Genomic DNA, 22,154 nt, shown 5'->3' on the forward strand with positions numbered 1-22,154 from the left:
CATAGGCTATCGATAAATGGATTTATCGGTCATTCAAATCTCCATCATCCACAATTTAAAATCGATCAAAGATATTGTTAACTCCTATGACTCACCTGCTGTTCCACATCCATTTTATGATTACTGCGACGACTGTAACCACGACGACGACGCTCCGTAAATGCCTCACCATGCTGATGACCCAATAGCAACTGTTCACCTCCTCCGCCGCCATTTTGTTGCGATGATGATGCGGATGTTGAGGATGATGCGGACGGTGGTGCCGCTGGTGGCAGACAAAACTCAATGCTATCCATATCATCGGGAAAGATCACATGCCCCTGATGCTGCTGCTGCTGCTGATGTTGCTGAAGTTGATGAAGTTGATGTTGATGATGATGATGGCCCAATGTGGCGGCTGCTGTTCCATGCTGATGACCATGATTATGGCTCATTTGTGAACCTGTGACACGTTGACCATGTCGCATCGACATGGAACCATGACCAATCATGGCCGCTGCTGCGACTGCTGCTGCTGCCGCTGAGGGTGGTGGCGGTGGTGGTGCTTGATGTATAGCAGCCGATGTGGTCTGATGATGGGGATGCGGATAATCTCCGAGTGATGTTGATGGCAGTTGCTGCTGCTGGCCAAAGCTGGCAAATTGTGGCGAAACGCAATGTGTCTGAAATTTGGATGCCGTTGATGATGATGTTGCTCCTGACGCACCTCCACCACCTCCTACTCCTCCTCCTCCTCCTGCTGTTGCATTACTAGCACTGGCCGGATACATATCGCTATTGTTGTTGGCTTCAAAAATCTTTTTTTTTTTTTTTGAATCTCGCGTACGACGCGGTTTAGCTTTTCGATCTTCTTTGTTAGGTTTTTTCTTCTGCTTCTGCTAGTATTTCTTCTTTGTCCGGTTTGATTACCGGGTTTGAGTGTAAAAGGGGGGCTCCGGGGCTTACAAGAGGAGCATCATCTGTGAGGAAAAGAAGACGAAAACAAAGCCATTAATCAGCGTTGAAACGGCAGCGCTATAAATGCGCATGCGGGTGGGGTTTCGTTTGCAGTACAGGAACTTGGACACATGACTGACATGCCATGCCAAAATCCCACAAATAAAAGCTGGAATTATGAGCTTTGCCTGGTCTATACTATGCTGGCTGGCTGGCTGGCTGTCTCGGGCTGGAGCTCTCCCGCCGCCAAACCCAAAATTTATTTATGCGAAAACATTGTTGCCACAATAAGTGGGCAGCGTCAGCAGGATGAGAACACGCATGTAAAACATTTGGCTTTGGCATGCCAAGTCCCAGTTCCCAGTTACCCTCCCATTTCTCCTCGCCCCCCTCCCTCTCTCGCTCTTCCTTTTTGCCCACTCTTTATCCAGTTCCACTATATTGCCGTCCACTCTCAAATGAAATGCCATAAAACAGCATTAAAGCTATTAACAGCCCAAACAAAACCAAAAAAAAAATGAAGGAAAAAAAAACGAAACCAACGAAAGAAAAAATTGTTAGTGACGAGAGCTACCTCCTTCTCCAATTCCTCAATCCCCAATCCCTAGCCCCTATCACCCTAATTCTTTTGCTCTCTTCCACACAAACATACACATACACACACACACATCACATAAATCAATCAGAGAAAGAGAGAAAAATCCCAAAAAACAAAAACAGAGGAGACAACAAAACGAAAAACGAAACAACAATGCCAAGTCACATCCCTTTATGGGTATAAGCCCCAGCGGGTCTTTAAAAGCTAATCCTAGGCGCAGGCACGGACAGCAACAACAACAGCAGTGGAATCAACTCTGCTCAACACACACTTCAAGGCCAGGCTTATACCCTTACTTTAATGGACTCTACACTCTCAAATAAGTAGCTTGCAATAAATAGTTACGAAATCGTTTGCCTTTGCCTTCAATATTGATCTCATTTTGGAAAGTGAATATAATGTTAATGGGCATCAAACTTCGATCTGGCCAGAGATGGAGAGATGGATTATATACATAATTGCCATGTTAAAGTAATTGCTTAAGTAATGGTGATTTAACGCATTACCATTTAGCCTATGCCTTTGTAAGTAATTCATTTAGGAAATTGTAATGAAAAAAAAAAAACTAAATAAAAGTTTTTCCTGGCTTTTTTTCTTTCTCACTTACACACACAATTCACCATCCATTTATCGATTCTATCTCATCGATATCTTTATTTTTCTTTCTCCTTTTTTGTTTTTGTTTTTCTGTTGGCCCATCACTCTGATTGATATATCAAATTGATAGCCAAACGCTGCAATATAGTGAAATGGTGTTTCTTTTTTTAGTTTTTCTTTGGGTTCTTTTTCGATTGCATTGCACATGCAAATTCTAGCCTGTTGGCTTTCTGTTTTTGGTAACAACAATATGGCGTTAAGTTTCTTTCTTGTTTTTGTTGTTGTTGGCCTGATTGCTGTTGATTCAGTTAACAAAGGCAAACGAAATAAAAATGCGCCAGAAGTTGCAAACAAAAACAGAACCAAAACTGATATACTACTCGCACACTCCTACATACATATGTATGTATGTATATTGTTTTGCCACAAAATGAAATAACTTTATGTTGATTTAGTTTTTGTAATATGTAAAAATCGATCAAAATTGAATCTTCAAAAAACAGGAAAAAACAATCTGTGAATAATTAAACGATTTAAATAGAATTTAGTCAAGAGAATATACTTGTTCATCAGATTTTGTGAAAACTTTTACTTCAAAATCATAATAAAGAAATGACTTTGAATATTAAATATATGCTGCTACGGTTTGAAGTCCTCTCATTGGGGATTTGTTAAAGTGCAGCATTTTTCTATAGACCATGGAAAACTCTTTTTTTCCTTTTTTGGAGTTTTACCGAATGACTTTCGCACTAATATGCAATGTTGTTGTGTGTTGCTGTTGGCCCTCTTTTGCATTCATTTGCATTTATTTGAACCGGCCACGCCCTCTCAACCTGCCACAAGCTTTTGAGGAACAACAATAGCAGAAGGAGACTCAGAAGCAGAGGAACCAGCATCAACTGTGGGCATTTCCCTTTCATTAAATGTGCTAGCTAGTGAAGTTGTGGCCCACATTTTGTATGGCGTCCGCCCGGTTAGTCCACGTGCTCTCAAGTGTTCCTTCTCGACTGCGGCTGCCCATGGATGTTGCCCGGAATTTTTCGGGGGAGATGCAAGTCCTTCATGCAACGTGTGTGTGTGTGTGTGTGTGTGTGTGTGTGTTTGTTAATTAAAGTCATTACGTGAAGAGCAACAAGAACATGTGCGAGACCAAAAACGAAAAGGAGAATGAGAATATGAGTTTCATTTACCATCGACGTTCAAGAAAGGTAAATGTAGAGTTTTCTGGGGAGTTCCAATGCCCTGCTGGTGCTTTACCACAGCACACACACACACACACACAGACACACTTACACCCAGTGTCCCCTTTTCGATCATAAAGTGACGTGCTCTGTGGGTAGGTTTTCGGTCCTGTTGCTTGACAATAGGAACAACAGCAGGAGCAGTAGCAATGGCTGTGGCAACAAAGCCAAATTCTGCGCCAAATTGGCCAATTTTCATATGCATGGCACAGCTTAAGGCAACACACACACAGAGAGAGAGACATAGACATAGGCACACAAAAGCGACTAAAGTCGATGTCGATGACGAGTTCCCATTGGAATATAAGTAAGTATATTAGGCAAATGGGAAAATGCCTGCTAAGCGCCAAGTCTACACATGAAAATCGGAAATGAGAGTTCAAGTTCCCAATTGCTAGTTTAGGGAGTAAGTAAGCAATAAGAATTTTCTATTATTTGGCATTGATATCGATGAATTTAGCTATCCCAATTGACTTTAATTCAATTCTTTCAATGACTGTCTCTACTTTGTCTAGGATTTACATTCAACTCCAAATTAAAAAGCATCATTTAATCTTTCCAAAGATAATTTTATGGACCCCAAAGGTATGCTACAAAAGCGAGATTGATTGATTGTTAAGCTAAATTTAGCTCAGGTAAAGTATCAATAGACTTATTTTTTGAAGTGTATGCAGTTGGAGGTGGAATTGAAAGTCATTTTCAATCCCAAATGCTCCTCAGCTTAATTTGGTAATGCCACATACCTGATATGCTTACATGTTTGGCATTGGCTAATGAGTGTACAGCCTACTGAATTCTGCTTATATTTTGCTGTTGTTGCCATAAACCTGTTGCCCATTTTTTTTGTTTTCAATTTTTGGGCTAACTAAGGGAAGAGTGAGTGAATATGCGAAGAAGAGTCTAGAAACGAAGTCTAGATTTACTTTTGCTTTTTTTTGCCCAACGAAATTGCTTCTATCTGTTCGTTCTTTTCTTTTCAATACACATTTTTTCTCTCCTTCTTTCGGTTTTTCTCTATCTGTCTGTATTTCTCCCTCTAGTCGTGAGCGAAAAGTGAAGCAAATTAAATTGTAATATGAAATCGAATTGCCAGCTGAGGCATTGAAATACAGCAAGGAAAATGGTTGCAGCTGCTGCTGCTGGTGCAATCCACCAAGCAAGAAAAGAAGGCAAAAGATGGTGAAGATTTTAAATTGCTTGACCGCCCACACCTGCGAGCCAGCCAGAGAGTCAGCCTGACTGCCTGTCGCGACTATGGCTGGGTGGGGGCGGGAGGTACGGAGGATTGGATTGAAGCATGCATACAGAATGAGCACCAAAGGAAACAAAAACGAAAAAAAAAGGAGAGCTAGAGAAAAAAACCTCTTATGGCTACAAAGTGTTCGATTTAAACCGATATTTTTATGGCCTTTGCATTTTGAAAATTGCTCGAGATGCCCCAAACAAGGTGGCCAATTGGGTTAGACAGTTGGCTGAAGAGTAGCAGAAGAGTTGGCCAAGAGGATCATGCACCACAACAATGTTACCTAAACACAACTTGGCAAATTATAATCATTAATGATATATATGATATGATTATAATATAGAAAACTCTTGTTACAGGGTTTTCACATTCAATGTTTTCCTTAAATTTCAATTGCAGTTAATCGGCAAGGCCAACACGGTATTTCCCTCAATATTGTTCCCTTAAAAATACATATTTGATTAGGTTTCACCTTTCAGGATGTCAAGTTAAGTAGCTTTCCCACTTCATATCGGGTTTATTTCCATCGCAAATCTAAGCCAAATGCCAACAGAAATTATTGTTTGGGTTATGTATTAGGTTTTTGGGAAAAATCAACACCCAAAAATGTAGCACAAAGACAAAATGTATGAAGGCTGAAGAGATTTATATTGGGCCATTGGAGGCCTGTGTTTGTTTTTGTGCCAATGTTGGCCAATATTTTGTGGTAAAAAAAGGTGAATTTATTAACAAACACACAGAGATAGAGAGAGCAAAATGATGGCCAGTGGTGGGGGAGGGGATGCCAATAAACTTCTCTTCACTTTATTTACATCCATTTGAGAAATACATTCTCTGAGGCTTAAGATCTTCGACAAAATCCTAAACAAAACGTTCACAAATGTTCGTTTACGTCGTCTAGACAATCAAAAGACCAGATAAAAGACCTAAAAAATTCAATGACAATAAAATAACACTCAAAATCAGAGATTAGAGTGGTCTATGGCAATGGCAACGGCAGAGAAAATCAAATGAAAATTGAAAAGGGAAAATGCAGCTTACATTGCATCACCGATATCAAAACTACGCTTGCAGCTTTACAACCGATTACACTTACATACATACAAATATGTATGAATGTATGTGTGTACCTATAATACCCTAAAATGGTTTATCTAAACGTAATGATTCGAAATGATTTTGATAGAGGATATGAAAAAATTTCAATAAATTTGTAAAAAGTTTGTAAAAACTAACAAACAAAACACATTGTTTAATCCAAATGTAATTGGAACGGATCACAGTTCATGTCTATATATCTCTATATATATCGTTCAAAGAGGATAGAAAATACTCACCAGCAAAAAAAAAATGAAACGAAAATGCAAAGGAAAAGCCAAGAGCAATAATTTGTCTGCAAAAGAGAACAGAGATAAAGAGAAATTAAAGAGGAATATTGAGATGGACAAAACAAAAGTATAATTTAATCAGACGAAAGAAAACTTTCAATCACAGTTGGAGAGAGAGAGAGAAAAGAAATTGTGGGTGGAAGAGAAAATGGAATTTTCTTTCTCTATTTGCTTGTCCATTCAACTGACATTTGCCATTGCCATTGCCATTGCTATTGCTTCATCACACACATCTCAAAGTCAAATGTTGCATAAATAAAAATGGAAACTGTTATCCTTGCATGTAGCAGGAATAGAGCATCCTTTACAAAACTCATAATTGAATGCTATTATGCACATAATATTGAAATGGATAGAAAGCAGGACAATAGCATTGGAATTTAGTTTTCGATTTGTTCGATTTGCATATCGCCACCCACAACCACCCACCCCCAATCCTTGCTTAATCAACCCAAACGAAAAAGGGAGCAAAAGTGCATTATAAGCAATTTTAATATAAATTTCTGTTGACTTGTAAGTTTATATAGGTATATAGTTTTGCTATTGTTAGGGCATTTGCAGTTCGTGCTCCATAAAGTTTGCTTATTGTTTCATTTTCATTTTCTTTTTTCGAGCCTTTGGGGTTGGGGGCCCAAGCAGCCAGCAAAATGCCGAGAAACTCTTTAAGCTGCTTTGGTAAAAAAAAAGTAAAGAAAAAATGTTATATATAAAGATGAAACATTCCCTAACCCACACCCTGCACTCCACTTGGCCATTGTAACAAACAAAAATGCCGATGGATGGCCTCTCGGCGTTGCTTTACTTTTTATTTCCTCAACACATTACATGACATCACATCAAAAAGGTATTTTCAGATGAAAGCATTTGATACCTGATAAGATATTGTATGAATATATTTAAAACCCAATACATACATATATTACATACCACTGAAAACACTTATGGTCGATTGATTAGCAATGTGAATTTTCAGTTTGGGCACTATGTGTACAGGGTATTCGTAAAGTCGGCATTATAAACTTGATGAGAGAACAGAAGTGAGATGAAATCAAAATCAGAGACAAAGTTACGTCAAGCGCTTCTGGTTTTTCTTATCGTTTCGACAAGAGTTCGAAAGTCAAGCCACATAAATGACATTTGAGAACGAGAATGGGGCGGGGGGAAATCTTTTAATTGAGGGTCTCTTTGGTAAAGGAGAGAGAAAGAGAGAGAGAGAGATGAAAATAAAAGAGTGCTTGGATGATACATATCAGTGAATGGAATGACTTTCTATCATAATGGAAGAAAGGTAGGGGGAAATAAAATAAAATAGAATTTTAAACCACAAGCAAACGTGCGTTATTCATTTATGAATTTATAACACAATTGCGAAAAAGGACAGCACGAGTGTGTGTGTGTGGGGGGTGGAGGAACAAAAGAGCTCTTGGTTTCTTTTTGGGGACCCTTCCCTTTATTTTCAACGAATTTTGTATGCCCTCTCCGTAATGGTAATGTACTCTTTACAGGTGAGAGCTCTTCGTATTAACACGTGCCTTTTTATGACCCTTTTTGCAGGAAGCTTTTTATTTTCATTGGGTTGTCGTATATGGCATGTTTTCCTTTACAGTTTCAGGGCATAAAAATAGAAATAAATAAGTAGCAGAATGTATGTATGTGTGTGTGTGTGTGTGTGTGTGTGTGCATGTGTATTGCGGTGACTGGGCTGCTGGCTGGATGGGTAGAGTCAAAGGAAATCGTGCCATTTCATATGTGAGAGGAATACCGTTGCTACACACCGTTGTTGCTCCTTCTCCCCATCCAACAACTAACCTTCGCTTTTCCGCTTTTCCTGTGCTACACACACATGTGGCACGGCGGCAGGCAAATGACGCAAGATTCGCTGCAACTTGACAACAACAAAAATCTAAAGAAGAAAATGTAAAGCAATGCTTAAAGATGAAAAGGAACGGGCCAACCAACCTGGCAATGCGAGGAAGGAAAAAAGAAAAAGTCAAATAATGAATAAATAAATAAAATATGCAAAAAGATTTGTTGACTGAATTTGAAATGGAAAGACGTTCTGAAATTTGCTCTTCGCCTCGGGGGGTACCAAGGAACAAACTCTTCAAACTGTGAATAACATTCAATATATGTAAAGAAATAGTCAACTATTGGGGCTTCATTACAAAACTAATTCAATCTTAAGAACGCTAAATACTAAATATCTGTTTTAAGTAAGAACAATTCCTTAGAAAAGCAAACACAAATGGGGTTTGAGTGCAAAGCGAATTAGCATTCAGCTAAATGAAACTAGTTTCTCTTTAGTTTGGCAACGGAAACAACCAAGTTAATCAATTGTTATTAAATTATTAGTCAACTCGATTAATTTCAGCACAAAACGAGGTCTTTTCATTCCCCTTTTTTTGTTTCCTGATTGAGAATGAATCACCTGTCTTAAGCCTGTTTACACACAGATAAGACTCAAGCGTGTGTCTGTCTTACCCCTAACATGAGAATTACAACAGCTCCCGCCCTTCCATAGCCCCAACCCTCTTTTGGAGGGTTAGAGGGTTCTTTCTCGCTTTCTTTTTTTCTTTTGGTTTATTTCGTGTATGTTTCCAGTACAATCAACGTGAAGACGATGACGATGACGACAACGACCTTGTAGCAAAAATTATTGACTGCAGATGGATGGGAGTGTGCAAACATGTGTGAAATTTATTTGCCACAAGCCCCGCCCCACCCCGCCCCGCACCACTAACCGAAACCGAATTTGAAGACCCCGGAAAACACGTACACTTGTATGTGTGTGTGTGTGTGAGAGTGTGTGTGGTGTATTGGAACCCCTATCCATGTCCGTATCAAGGAACAACACAACCCTTTTTCGTTATTATTTTTCTTTTTTTCTTTTTTTTTTGCGTTTTTCTCCCTCTCTGCCTGTTCGGGGGTTATTCTCTACTCTACATAGTTCGATTACACAAACGAGCACCAATATTTGTTATTTAAAAATCACTTGATTGCACAAATGCTCATTGAGCTAATTTTATTTTGTATTTACTCCCCTAAAAAGAAAAGAACAGAGACAAAGAGAGAGAGAGGGAAACCGACAAGAAAATGAGGGCAACTTGAGCCACCTTTACATTTGATGGGATTCCAATTTCCATCCGCTCTTGCTCCTGCCAAATGCAAAACAAAGCACAAAATAAAAGAAAAAGGCCAACAGCAAAACAGCTGGGAAGCCCTAGCATAGCCCAATCCACAAAACTGGCCCAAAAGGACACACTCTCTCTCGCTCCCCCCTTTTTCACCATTTTACCTTTAGCTTATTAGCTTTCGAAATGCTCATTAATGTGGAAGAATGTGTTGGGTGTCCCTTTGACAAGACAAAAAAAAAAAAAAAACACATGCCGATCAGATGACTTCACAAAAAGCCAACAAAAATTACAAAGGAGAGCCGAGGAGATTGCAGATGAAGGTGAAATACGTTGCACTTGAGACCGTAATGTAAGAGAAGGACCAAGTCCTGTGTGTTTTTGTTTGCTGTGGTTAATTGCCGAGAAGAGAATCAAGTACATCAAGCATCAGGTTGTCTTAATACAACCAGAGTACTAACCAGAAATGTTTTAAATTAGAAAACCTGCCAACTTCAAGGCACATTTTAAGGTATTTGAACGAAAACATCCTTTCCAAAGTACTTGTGTAGCTTAGAGTCATTCAAAAAATGTTAGTATTAAATATTTAAAGTCCTTTAAATTGCCACAAATTCTGCTCAAGTGAATTTTTCGATTTATTATCATCGCTTAAACCAATATTAGTTGGCATCGATTAAACTGAACATGGCCAAATGAATTAAACTTGCCAACATTTGACCTAAATATATAAACCCTTTAGATGTCTATGATCCATATACATATGCGTTTGACCCTTCTTCTGTGTTTATCCAATTAACTTGACTGGCATGAAATTCATTCCTTTTTCTTTCTTTTCTTTTACATACATACCTTTGCAGGCAAGGACGAGGTAGAAAAGAGTTTGATAGACAAATAATGAAATGGAGAAACACTTTTAAGAGCGCAACTCAAACGGATACATTCAGGTTTCAGTTTTATAGTTTTTTTTCTTTTTGGTTTCATTTTCCAAGATATAGATTTCATAGGAAACTTCTTTATTTTGCTTAGCTTTCTCATCTATGTATGTTTTCTTTTCTATTCGCTGCGTTTGAACAAAAACTTTCTTTGGAATAATTCAGACAGAAGGTGGTTAGACTTTTGGGATGAATTTGATTTGTTCAAGAATGTTATCATTGATTTTTACGGGGCAGTAAACGAATCAAAATAAATTCATTTTATGAGATGAGAATTTGTGTTTGCTTTTATTTGCGTGCCTTCTATCAGTGTGTGGGTGTCTGTGTGTGTGTGTGTGGCACGTTATTTGGGCGCCCTTCCGCCACGTGTTCATGTCCTGCGACCTCACGTGTCTGCCTGACACATCTGCATGTTTACAAAGATATATGTATGTATGTATGTATGTGTGTAGCTCTCTTCATTTTCTCATGTCTAGCATATGTTAATTTTTCCCACTTTTTTTTTGGCATTTTTTGAATGGAAATTGTGATTTGTTTTACACCTAATTCTTTTGTTGTTTCAACTTTTATGGCTTAATAATTCTTTACTTACATTTTGGCGATTCAACTGATCGGGAAACCTTTTATCGAATGATAACCAAATCTTCAAAGTTTGAGGATGAAGAGATTTTAACGCAAATTAAACTTCCCAAGGTGAAATTCAGGACCTCTTCTCCCCTCCCTCCCTTTCACTTAATTTCTTGTTAAAGTTTAACAGAGACACATTTCTGTTTCATGCCATCGTTTCAACTAGTGTTGAAATCTATCGTTCTAATAGGAACAATGAGATCTGAAGATCTTAAAAACTGACTCATACAAAATAAATGTGCAAATTGGCAACCCTAATAGAGATATTAGCTAAAGGAGAGCACTCTGTGGGCGATCTTTCAACAGAAACAATATAAATTAAGATCGTTCGTTGTCACGATCAACACAAAAGATAATTGATATTGATTGATGACTTTACGAAAATTTAAGAATGTTTCGTAAGAAAATCTTCTTAAAATTTATTATCTTTCTGTCCTATATGTGTGTGTGTGTGTAAAGTTCTTACATTGACCTCGTTTTTATTGTCTGTCGCCTGCACATCTGGTTCTGCTTCTACTTCTATTCTATTCGAATGGAAACGCTTTATTTTTCTGTATGGTGTCTGTGGCAAAAGATTTTTGATTAGCCATAAAAAACACGCATTTGGTGTGAACGTAGTGTTTGTTGTTCTTTGGGTACCTACTTGTTCAACACAGTTTGATTGTTGTTGGATGTATGTTGCTGCTGCTGCTGCCCTGGCATTTAATGTGCTCCACATTTCTGCACCCCTTTTGACCCACACGTCAACACCCCCAACTACCATTTACCATCAGCCGTCTCCCATCTTCCATCTCTCATTGCCTATCCCATAGTCATGATTTTTCCAGCCGTTGTGTGGTGCACACACACACGCACACACATATATATTTCTTATTTTTACGAGCTTTCGCATTTTGAAAGTCATAAAATGCATTTAACAGCTCACAAACAGACGACAGGGCCAGAGTCAAGATGCCATAAGAGATGCTATATATGTACATATGTATATGTTTGTCTGCGTGTGCGTATGTGTGTGTGCATGTCTTTACACTTTGATTTAGTTTTACTAGTAAAGTGATTATTAAATATAATTAATTTGTAAAAGACTAAGGGAAAAGGCAAAAACCTTGTATGCCAGGATTTCCATGAAGGTAACCAAAAGAAAAGACAAACAACAAATGAAAACTAGTGCGAAACAGCTGCTCAAAAGAAACTTGCAAAAGCTGCTAAAACTTTCTCCACCCTCTCTCTGCGTTTCTCTCTCTCTATGTCTATTACTTTCTCTATCTGCATCTCGACTTATGTAACTCTTTATACATATATGACATACACATGTATAGGGGTTTGGGTGAAAAACTGAGCTGCATTCAAAAGTTAATAAAAGTGTGGAGCATGCCACAAGTCTTACTGTAATTTGCGGCAGCTGCAGCACCAGGGAAATGCAGCATATGAATTCAAGTAATGTGTGTGTGTGTATGAAAAGCAGCATAGCAAATGGCAAAAACAAAAAGGATAAGAAAACTTGTTGCACTTAAGGTGCAACTTTTGACTTCCATTTTTACCCAGTGCGCCATTTCTCTCACTTCCACACACACACACACATTACCGCAAAGTGGCAAACAATTAAAATGCCAAACACTATGGAAGATTATTCCCACTTTTGGCGACAAAAATGTTAAAATGTGTTTAAAATTAATTATAATTAATTCATTTAAATACATTAACCTTAATTTCAGATTGCATCTGCTTCGTTTTTGATGTTTTTCATCACTGTTTTGCATACAGTTTGATTTATCAACACTGTTTGACATGTCGAAACAATTCTCTGTTATTTTTTTTATTGTTTATCAACACTGTTGAGCAAATATATCATTGTTAAGCTTAGCCATTAAGAAACTATTTCTTTATATTGTTTTTTTGCACCCAAAAATTGGTCAAAGCATCTATAGTGCAATGTTAGTGGCCCTCAAACCGCCAACATAAAACTTATGCAAAGCATAATATTTTTATGCGAAACGGATATGGGAAATGCAATGAAACTGCATTAACTGTTGGGACACACACAAGCAAGCCAACTAATAGAAAATTAAGACACTATATTGGGTACTTTTGTTCCAATTTCAATTGCAAACCCGTCGTTCTCAGTTTCAATTTCATATGCTCACATACATACAAACGACTGCATACTTAGTTAAGTGTGTGTGTGTGTGTGTAAGTTAAATGCAAGTTCTGCCAAGTCCCAAGAGCTGACTGCACTTCCACTTGCGGGTTCTCAAGGGTTCCTCTCAACGAAACGCTCGAAGGGAGAAACGGCAAGCCGAATGATGGGTAAGAGGAATGTGGGTGGAATGCCGGAGATGTGGCTGCTACTCCACATGCAATGCCGACATCATCCTCTTCTTCCTCTTGCCCCATACCACTGGATGCTGGCTGTGCACTTTAAGTAATGCGGCCAATTCAAAATGTCGAACAACTGCCGCAAAAACGCCAACAGTGCTCCCCGAGAGCTTTTCCGTCAGCATTCAGCGTCAACGTCAGCGTCAGCGTTAGCGTTTGTAGCTAATTAAGAAGGCATTAGAACGATTTAGCAACCACATTAGAACATTAGCCACGAGTATGAGGCCACAAAAGATTTCTATTACCACACAACACGTTGGGAATGCAATGCCAATGGTTTAAAACTGTTCAATGTCAGTCAAATGAAACTGTTTGAATTGATCAATTTTTAATTCAATCATAATTAGAGGACACGAAAACACAATCAGAATTAGTCGTTAGTTGGCCTAACTACAATTATCCTCAGATCTCTGTCTCTCATGACTCACATCGGCTTAAATTATTGCTAATTGGGATCACTTTACTTAAAGACTATCCCCAACATGGCTGAGATCTTCACTAGAAAACCCCAAAGACCAAAAATCAGAGTTTACTTTAGTGTGGAAAAGTCGAATTGGTTTCATATTGAGTTTTGGGTTTTTATGTTGTATGTATAAATATTTCTTTTAAAGAGTTGCGAGCTCAATTTTTATACTTCTTGCACAAAAACTTGTTATTTTTTTATATGTATGAGAGGGAAAACTTGAAGAACTTTTTATATATATAAAGTACATACATATATAGAAATAATTTCAATTACAAATTGTATTTTTCCGTTTAGATAAGCAAAATTTATGGCAGAGTTTTTGAGACGGAGACGGAGACGCAGACCGGGACTCGATCGCCATAGTCATCGTTGTCCTGTGGCAACAAACACTTTTTGCGCTTGGTCGACAACTCAGTTGTAAACAGAAGCAGACACCCCGACGACCAAAAGACGCCAAAGTAGCAAACAAGTAAGAAAAGAAAAACTAAAGGAAAAGAAAAACACACACACACACACACAGAGAGTGTGAGAGAGAGAGAGGGGAGGGAGAAAAAAATAGAAGGCATTGAAATGGCATACAGATTTACCGAGTATTTTCGTTTTACGTGGTTTTTGTGGCGCCACCAAATGTTACGTACACAGACATCGGCAGAGAGACAGACCAACAGCGGCAAAAGGACGCAAAAGTCGCCGACCCTCAATACCCCTCACAAACCATCCTTCTATCAACTTATTAAAAGGCGACGCCTCCCAAGGAAATGCAACAAAAAGACACCTACGAGAAAAAAAAGAAATGGCCACAAGAAAGAAGAGACAACACACAGGACACGAGGAGTAGACAAGCAGTGGCAGGGACGCCGTCTACCAAAATACACAAACTGCATGCTGCAGCCAAAGTTGAAGGTGCTCGAAGGACACACGTTTCCATGTCCATATATAAGAAAAATATTTTTCATGGCACGTGTCCAGTCTGAACATGGCAATGGCAACAAAGGACAGACAGAGAAACTTAACAGCAAAACATAAAAATCCCTCCCTACGCCCCCCTTAAAGACAAAAGTATTGAAGTGATTTTGGTAACTTATTGAATAGGTGGGAAATTATGAAGGCGAAGGATACAAAGAACCTTCCTTTTCTGTCAATCCTTTTCTTAAGTTCCTTGGTTGATTTTATTTCATACTTTAGATGTGACAGATTCAATTTGATTACAGGTTAGTGTTTTTTTGGTCGTGGGGTCATTTTTATGCAGCTGTGGCCCATTTTGGCTGACTGACTGACTGACTGACTAAATGAGAAATAAACGGCTTCAAGTCCGTTCATTGAATTGAATGTTGAAATGAAATTATAAGACAGGCAGACACATTGCCATACAAATTATGCTTGCAGTGGGAACACTTGACAGGGATCGAGACCAGAGCAGAGCAGACCAACAGAAGAGAGGGAGGAGGAGAGAGAGACCAAGGAACAACACTGAAACGCATTTTTCATCTTTCTTTTTAAGTTTTTGTTGGTTTTTTTTCTTTTTTTTTTTTTTTGAATCGCCGACATCGTCTCTTGAAGTGATTTCAAAATGATTATTTTTTGACACATGGGGCAACACCTGCATTACATTGCAGCTGCCAGCAGGGCAGACAGACAGACAGACAGACCCCAGACGACGCCTTTAATATGCATATGAAAAAGATGAAGAAGAAGAAGAAAACATGTACTCCATGATCTTTTCATGGGATGTCTCGTGTTTCTCTCTTTTGCCCTCTGTTTGTCTATAATTATATAATTTGTCTGTAGCAATTATGCTGTTCCCCATGTTAATTGAAATGTTAAGCGTCATCATTACGAAACGATAAAACGACACAATGCAGCCCCCCCTCAATCCCCCTTCAATTCCACTTAAGTTCTACTCAAAATCGTAGATTTATCTGTTACCTGACACTTTTTCTCTTAGCTAACTTCACTGGGACAATGAAGACTATTAAAATGGATCTAGGATAGTAGTTTCTATAGTTTAATCATATCTACTTTATTCTACAAACAAATCTATGGAAGTTTTTTTCTTTTTAGAAATTTGAAGCATATTATTTTCACAATTTGTGGTTTTAATTTTCAAATTTGATATATTATACAAATGGACATGAAATTTGACTTCATTATGAATTTTTCATATTAGAACTTTATCATTTGGCTATGGGTATACTCTTTCCCTCACCAAAAGTTAATCAAATTAAAGGTGAAATGGGTTGGGGTTATAATTCTTTACTAAACTGTATCTTAAAGATAGTTTCTAATATAAAATAGATTGTTTGTTTATTGAGGGTTTAAAGAAAGATCGATGGACTATATTCTACTATATGTGCATTGTGTATGTATCTATGTATGAATGTATGTGTAGGGCATTTGAATGTGCATTGTGTTGTCATTTTGGGATTTATATTTGGTCATAGAATTTACGGTAAATTAAATTAGCCTGATTGGTATATGCATTTTTAATGACCCCGCCTTCCCGCCTCTGTCCACTTGTGTGTGTGTGTGTTTGTGTGTGTTTATGTGCGCGCAATAATAAATTAATAAAATAAATGTTGATTACTTTTATTTCATTTGTGTGTGCTGCACCCCCCTCTCTGACTCTCTCTCTCTCTTATTCTCCACTCTCCCTTGCAGACACTCCACCCCCGTCATTTTAGCTTGCCCATATAAGTAAATACATACATATATAAAAATGCCTCAGCATTTCAATAAAAATTTTATGTTATAATTATAGGCCAAAGGCAAGAAAGAAAACAAACTCGTCGGAAAACCAAGGGATGCATATAACAAGAAGAACAGCGAAAAAGAAAATATTAAAACAAAAAACAAGAAAAAAAAGGAAAATTGAGATCAACGAATTATTCATACCCTAGAAATTTGAAAACCATAAACAAAAAACAATTTCTCAAGCGAGCTTTTCTAGTAAATTGTGAAAAATCGAATAAAACACAGAAAATCTTGTATTCCATATAGATATAGATATAAATTCGTACAATTTAATGATACCCTAACATGCAAAGGGTATAACAAACGAAAAATAAACACTCTTTCTCCCTCCCCCACCCCAAAAACTCCTCTCTTGTTGCCCATTATTTTTCTATTAGACAAATACGTAAAATGTTTGTTCTGTGTGTGTGTGTGTGTGTGTGTGCAAGTAAGATAGTTAGATAAGACAGCATGGAGCAGAAGAAAGAGACAGAGAGTGGTAGAATGAGAAGGCTATGTGTGTTGGGGCAGGAATGTTTGTCATCTGAGAGTGTAATAAATTTTATTAAAAACACATACAAAACACAAAACGCATAAAGAAGGTAGCCAAAGGCGGCAGAGAACGAGAGAAAGGCAAGAGGGAAGTGAGGGGAATATAGCCCCACCACACATTTGGGTCATCATACGTGACCAACGATGGAATGTGCCGCGTCGTGCCATGCCATGGCCCTTCCCCAAAAAAAAAAAAAGAAAGAAAAAAAACCCCCAACTTCTTCTCAACAATGTCCAGCTGAGCCAACACACACACACACACACCCGCACATAAAGCATAAAACGAAAATAAACACTGTGAAAGAACAAGAAAAAGTGCAACAAGCAAAAAAGGAAAAATGATTATTGGCTAGAAGTAGTCGTGGCTAGTTGTGGCCTCACTATCGTGAGTGATTCGGGGACACATCAAACTAGAAATGAGGACGTAAAGTCTTGCTTTACCATTACCATGCCCCGATCCAGAGAATTCATCCTTGAAAATCTTTTAAAAGACTGTATTCTACTCCTCAAAGTAGGCAATAGAAAATAGTCAAGAACTTTCCCCTTTGAATATGCCTCTTGAATTTGCCCCTTAATGACAAATTTCCAAATCCTATTCGGTTTAGCTTGTCTGATCATCTGACCTATAAAAATATCGAATTGTTGTTGTTGTTGCGAGTTGCGTAAAAAGAAAGGAGGAGAAACCCAAATGTCAATAAAAGTAATAGTCATTCAATAGAGTTAACCGACATTGCCGTTGGCGACTTCGGCGGTGACGACGACGGCGGCGGCTGTCATCATAAAGCTTTAATTATTATGGGCATGGTTGACTAAGAATGCAGAAACACTAACAACAACAACAACAACAACACTTGGAGTTGAAGTCGGCACAATGAAAAAGACCACAAGACACGATTACTTACATATATATTTATAAATGTAATGTTTGGATATATAAAATAAATGTGATTACAAATCAACAATCATAAATTCATAAAATAAAATTCAATATGAAACGAACATTTTATTGATTTCTCAAAGTCAATCGGATCAATATGAATTTCTTTTGACATTATCAAGCGATTCAATTTTTTTTTTTTTTTTTTTTTTTGGTAATGTGTCAAATTCTAAACCGAAAATTTAACAAAAAAAAAAAAAAAAAAAAATTGCATAAATAATTGTTAAAATTGAAATTGTAATTAAATTATTGAAAACTATTAACAAAAAAAAAAAACAAATGCCATGGGCTAATTTAGACTTGTTTTGTTGCCTTTTTAAATAGTGACAATACAAAAAATAATAATTAAATTCCAAAAATAACAATAATCAAAGTTAAATAGAGAAAGGAGATAGTGAGAGAGAGAGTGCGAAAGAGTGAGAGAGGGGGGGAGAAGGCCAAATGAACTGAACTCTGTGAATGAACCGAAAATGCAAAGTGCTTGCCTGGTCGTTTCTCCTCCTGTGGGAAATTTATTGATTTCCATATATTTATTTGTGTAAAATGCCATAAATTACAATTATTTAACAGGGCCGGACGGATGGGAGAAACGAGGGCAGATAGCTGGACAGAGAGAGAGAGAGAGCCGGCCACAGGATGGGCCGTAAAGTCAACGCCTTTGCCTGGCATAAAAGGCCTGATAGTTGGGTCCTGTGTCTGCTCCTGGGCCAGGCCAACAAACTAGTTTGGGTCAGTGGTGCAGTCAGTATTTGCTGAGGGTCCCCTTATTTTCCCCCTCCCTCACTCTCACTCTCTCGCTCTCTGTCTCTCTCTCTCTGCTGTTGTAGTTGCTGTTGCTTTCCTGCTGCTGTTGCATAATTTGTTAGCCAAATTGCAACTCAACAAGCCGGGTACGATGACTACAGAACACACACACACACACACACACATACACACTGATATAGTACACAAACTCCTATTAGCCTATGACCCATCCCTCCACCCATCCAGCTCCATGCAACCCAAAAGACCAGGCAGTACGAGCTGCTCGTCAAATATGCAAAATTTGCAAGTTCCTGGTAATAATCGGTAAACTAGAGATGTGTGCCACAACAGAGTGTTGCATGCCCCGCATATTGAAAGCTGAAACAAACTGAATTATTCCAGAAAATCGAGCAAATCCTGACACTTTCCAAAAGTCAAAGTTTTGCATTCAACTAAGCAATTAGTAGATAGAATTTTAGTTCGACAGATTGCGGTTTATTAAAAAAAAGGAAGCTTTTTGAGTATACAGAACTTATTTGATTTTCATTGCATACTTTTGGGAATCAACCAATTTAAATATTCATATCCTTTGCTTCATAATAAGAAAACAAATAACATTTTGCAATTAGTTTAACTTCTCTATATAGAATCTCTATTGTTCAGATTGGATATAAATATCATATGGCTTACTATGGGTAAACGGTAACAGATGGCCAAAGATAACGACAGATAGAGAGAGAGAGAGAGAGACAGATAAGGGAGAGACTGTAATAATGGGAGAAATTGGCTGGGTGCGGCATGCACTTAATTTGGCAATTGTCTCTGCAGTCACATACACACCCAAACAGACACACACACACACATACCGCCTTCTGTCTGTGTCATTAATATTAATTTCGTGTTTAATTTATTGTAATTTACGTGCATTTGATAAATCGTCTTATTATTATAAGCAGTTGACTGGAATCAAAGGAAAGAGAACTGGGATAGGGAGAAGGTTGTCTGTAATTGCTGGCGGGGGGGCAATGAGCAGGCGAGGCAAATGAAAAGTGGGGCAAAGGGTGAAAATCTTTTGTATCTAAATGCCAATGACAGCTGTCGGCAGGATCTTCACTTACCTTGTTCTTGTTGCTGTTGTTGCTGTTATCCTTATCTTTTATCTCCGACTTTTGTGTGCGAGTGTGTTGATGTGAAAGATAGACAGAGAAGGAGACAGAGAAAAGTCCTTTGAAAACTGCAATGAAACAAGAAACAACAATAATTAGAGATAAAATGTATAAGAAAAACAATAAGCAACGTCTTGGATCTATTTCTATGGCAACAAAGACTGAAAGAAATCCTTAATAATAAAATGAAACCAAGTTTTAAATGTTTAAATATATATATACATATATATAATTTGTATAGGCAGATTTTTAAACCAAATAGTCGCTTTCCCTTAATATAGAAGGGTATTAACACACACAGAAATCTCAATAAATTTGTCTATCTGGTTCGCCCACGTGATTGCAATAATTATATAAAACGTAGATCCCCCCCACCACCCTCTCAACCCATCCCACTCTCAGTTAGGTTTCTTCTTCTCCTAAATGAAATCTCTCTAAATATATTTTATTTATTTAACATTTATCTGCAGTCAGATTAATCGAGTTCATTAGACTGCTGCAGATGACAACCAAATAGACGCAAAAGATAGAGATTGGTTGGAAAGTGGAGGGGTTAGGTGGGTGACTGGGGGAAGCTTGTGAGTGAATGGAGAGTGGAAACCCGTTTTTCCCAAAAAAAAAAAAAAGAAGATATATACATATACATATGTATGTATATATTCAACCCACAACATTATTATGAGTTGGCATTCATTATTTAGTTATGGTCTCGATTGAAAAATGTTTTGTTTATGTATATAAATGCGTTTTGTTGCCATTGTGTTTCTTTTAATGAGAACTAATGAAGACTCTTGAGAAATGGCCACTGGTTATACATGGTATACCCTAATCGAAAGTGGTTAAGCATATTGGTCGTTTAAGTTGGCCTAAAGTAGATGAAAATGTGGGTATATATAGTCTTTTACTTCTCTTTACCTTTAGACCCTAATAATAAAGTGAGTTATTGAGTAAGTCTTTATATCATCAATATATTAAACTGATATACAAGTTAGAATTTTAAATAATATCCAAATTAGAGTCGAGAGTTGAAATTCTAATGAAACTTCTTAAAGCTAACAAAACTTTTGGAAAAACTTTCACAAATAGTTTTAGTTTTAGTTTATTTTGTAGACAAATTTAGGTAGGGTATTAGGGTAAGTTAAAAAATCGAATAAAATATTTATTAATTTAACATCTTAATAGGAAATCGAACAATAAACAAATTGTCAGGCAATAATGAAGACGTCTTTGCCTACTCTAACTAGCTGTCTCTCTCTCTCTCGCTCCCTTTGGATTGCACTTTTTATTAGCCAGACGACAAATCTTTAAACCAAAAAAAAAAAAAATTTAATATATTTTATATTTTTTTTTGTGGTATTTCGCACCCTTGATGCGCTAGTGTGAACAAATACAAAAGCAAAGTTATAACATTACAAAACTTTGTCCATTTAATGTGGGCCAGGCCGGGGAAAAGGCGACAAAGAGAGAGAGATGGCAGTGAGGGGGGCGGGGGGTGGTAGGTGGGCGTGTAAAACGCTTAAGGCGCTTATAGGAAAGTTCAAAAATCTCATTAAATCCAACAAAAGCAGCAACAACAAAAATTGTAAGCGATATACTAAATATTTATGCCATATTGTTGCTGCTATTTCTTTCTCCCTCTCTCAATGTGTCTCTCTGTCTGTATTTCGTTTGTGCATTTGGCAAAATCGACTTTCAGATACCCTTTAACAAGTGCAGCATTAACCGTTAGATGGCATAAGAGTTTCATCAATTATACATACATACAAATATGTAAAACATCCTGGCTCAAGTTGTTTGGGGGACAATTGTAAGGATATACCTCATTGAATCCATTTAACTAAAGGGTATGAAAAATTGTGTAAAATAATAAAAATAATTTGACACACACACAGACACACAAACAGAATCGCACACAGACAGTGAAATACGCACGCACATGCACATTGACGCCATTCAGCCATTTTGTTGTTGTTGTTGTTGTAATGGATTCAACTTTATGTTGCATCTGGAATTGATATGGGATTGGCGGCAATGGCAAATAAGCAATGGGATCGAGGGTATGGGTTGGGATGAAGGGGTCTACGTGATGATGGTCTTTTGCTCTCTTTTCAATCCACTTGCTTTTTGCATTACTTCAACTTGAATGCGTTAACTCCTTCTCTGAAGTTTTTTTTCGTCTGACATAAATATAATTATTTTGTTATAAAAATGCATTCGACAATGTCAGGATAACGGCAACAGCAAGAGAAAGAACAACAATTGGAGTTAAATAAACTCTTTTTCTTTAAGCGTCAACACTTGTCGCCCCACTAGCTCTCTCTCTCTCTCTCTCTCTCTCTCTCTCTCTCTCTGTCTCTAGCTTGGAGGCAAAAGTTTATTGCCCGACTGCTCTCTTCTCTTCTTCTCTTCTCTCCAACAGACTCCTCCATGTGCTGCATTATAAAAAGAAATATCCTTGTGGCAAAAAGCAAAAGAAAAGACCAAAAAAAG

General features: G+C 37.6%; 1 protein-coding gene across 1 annotated transcript in view; it reads right to left on the minus strand.

Moving 5' to 3' along the window:
• LOC137586739 (hornerin) overlaps positions 1 to 22,154 on the minus strand; it is a 78,493-nt gene that overhangs the window by 9,547 nt on the left and 46,792 nt on the right. The window contains exons 4-6 of the mRNA XM_068302875.1: positions 19,617 to 19,732; positions 5,953 to 6,008; positions 96 to 959 (exon numbers count right to left, since the gene is read on the minus strand). Of these exons, the coding sequence (XP_068158976.1) occupies positions 96 to 770 (675 nt within the window). The 5' untranslated portion in view covers positions 771 to 959; positions 5,953 to 6,008; positions 19,617 to 19,732. The remainder of the gene's footprint in view (positions 1 to 95; positions 960 to 5,952; positions 6,009 to 19,616; positions 19,733 to 22,154) is intronic.

The sequence above is a fragment of the Drosophila tropicalis genome, unplaced genomic scaffold, assembly GCF_018151085.1.
Source record: "Drosophila tropicalis isolate 14030-0801.00 unplaced genomic scaffold, ASM1815108v1 contig_158, whole genome shotgun sequence".
Lineage (NCBI taxonomy): Eukaryota > Metazoa > Arthropoda > Insecta > Diptera > Drosophilidae > Drosophila > Drosophila tropicalis.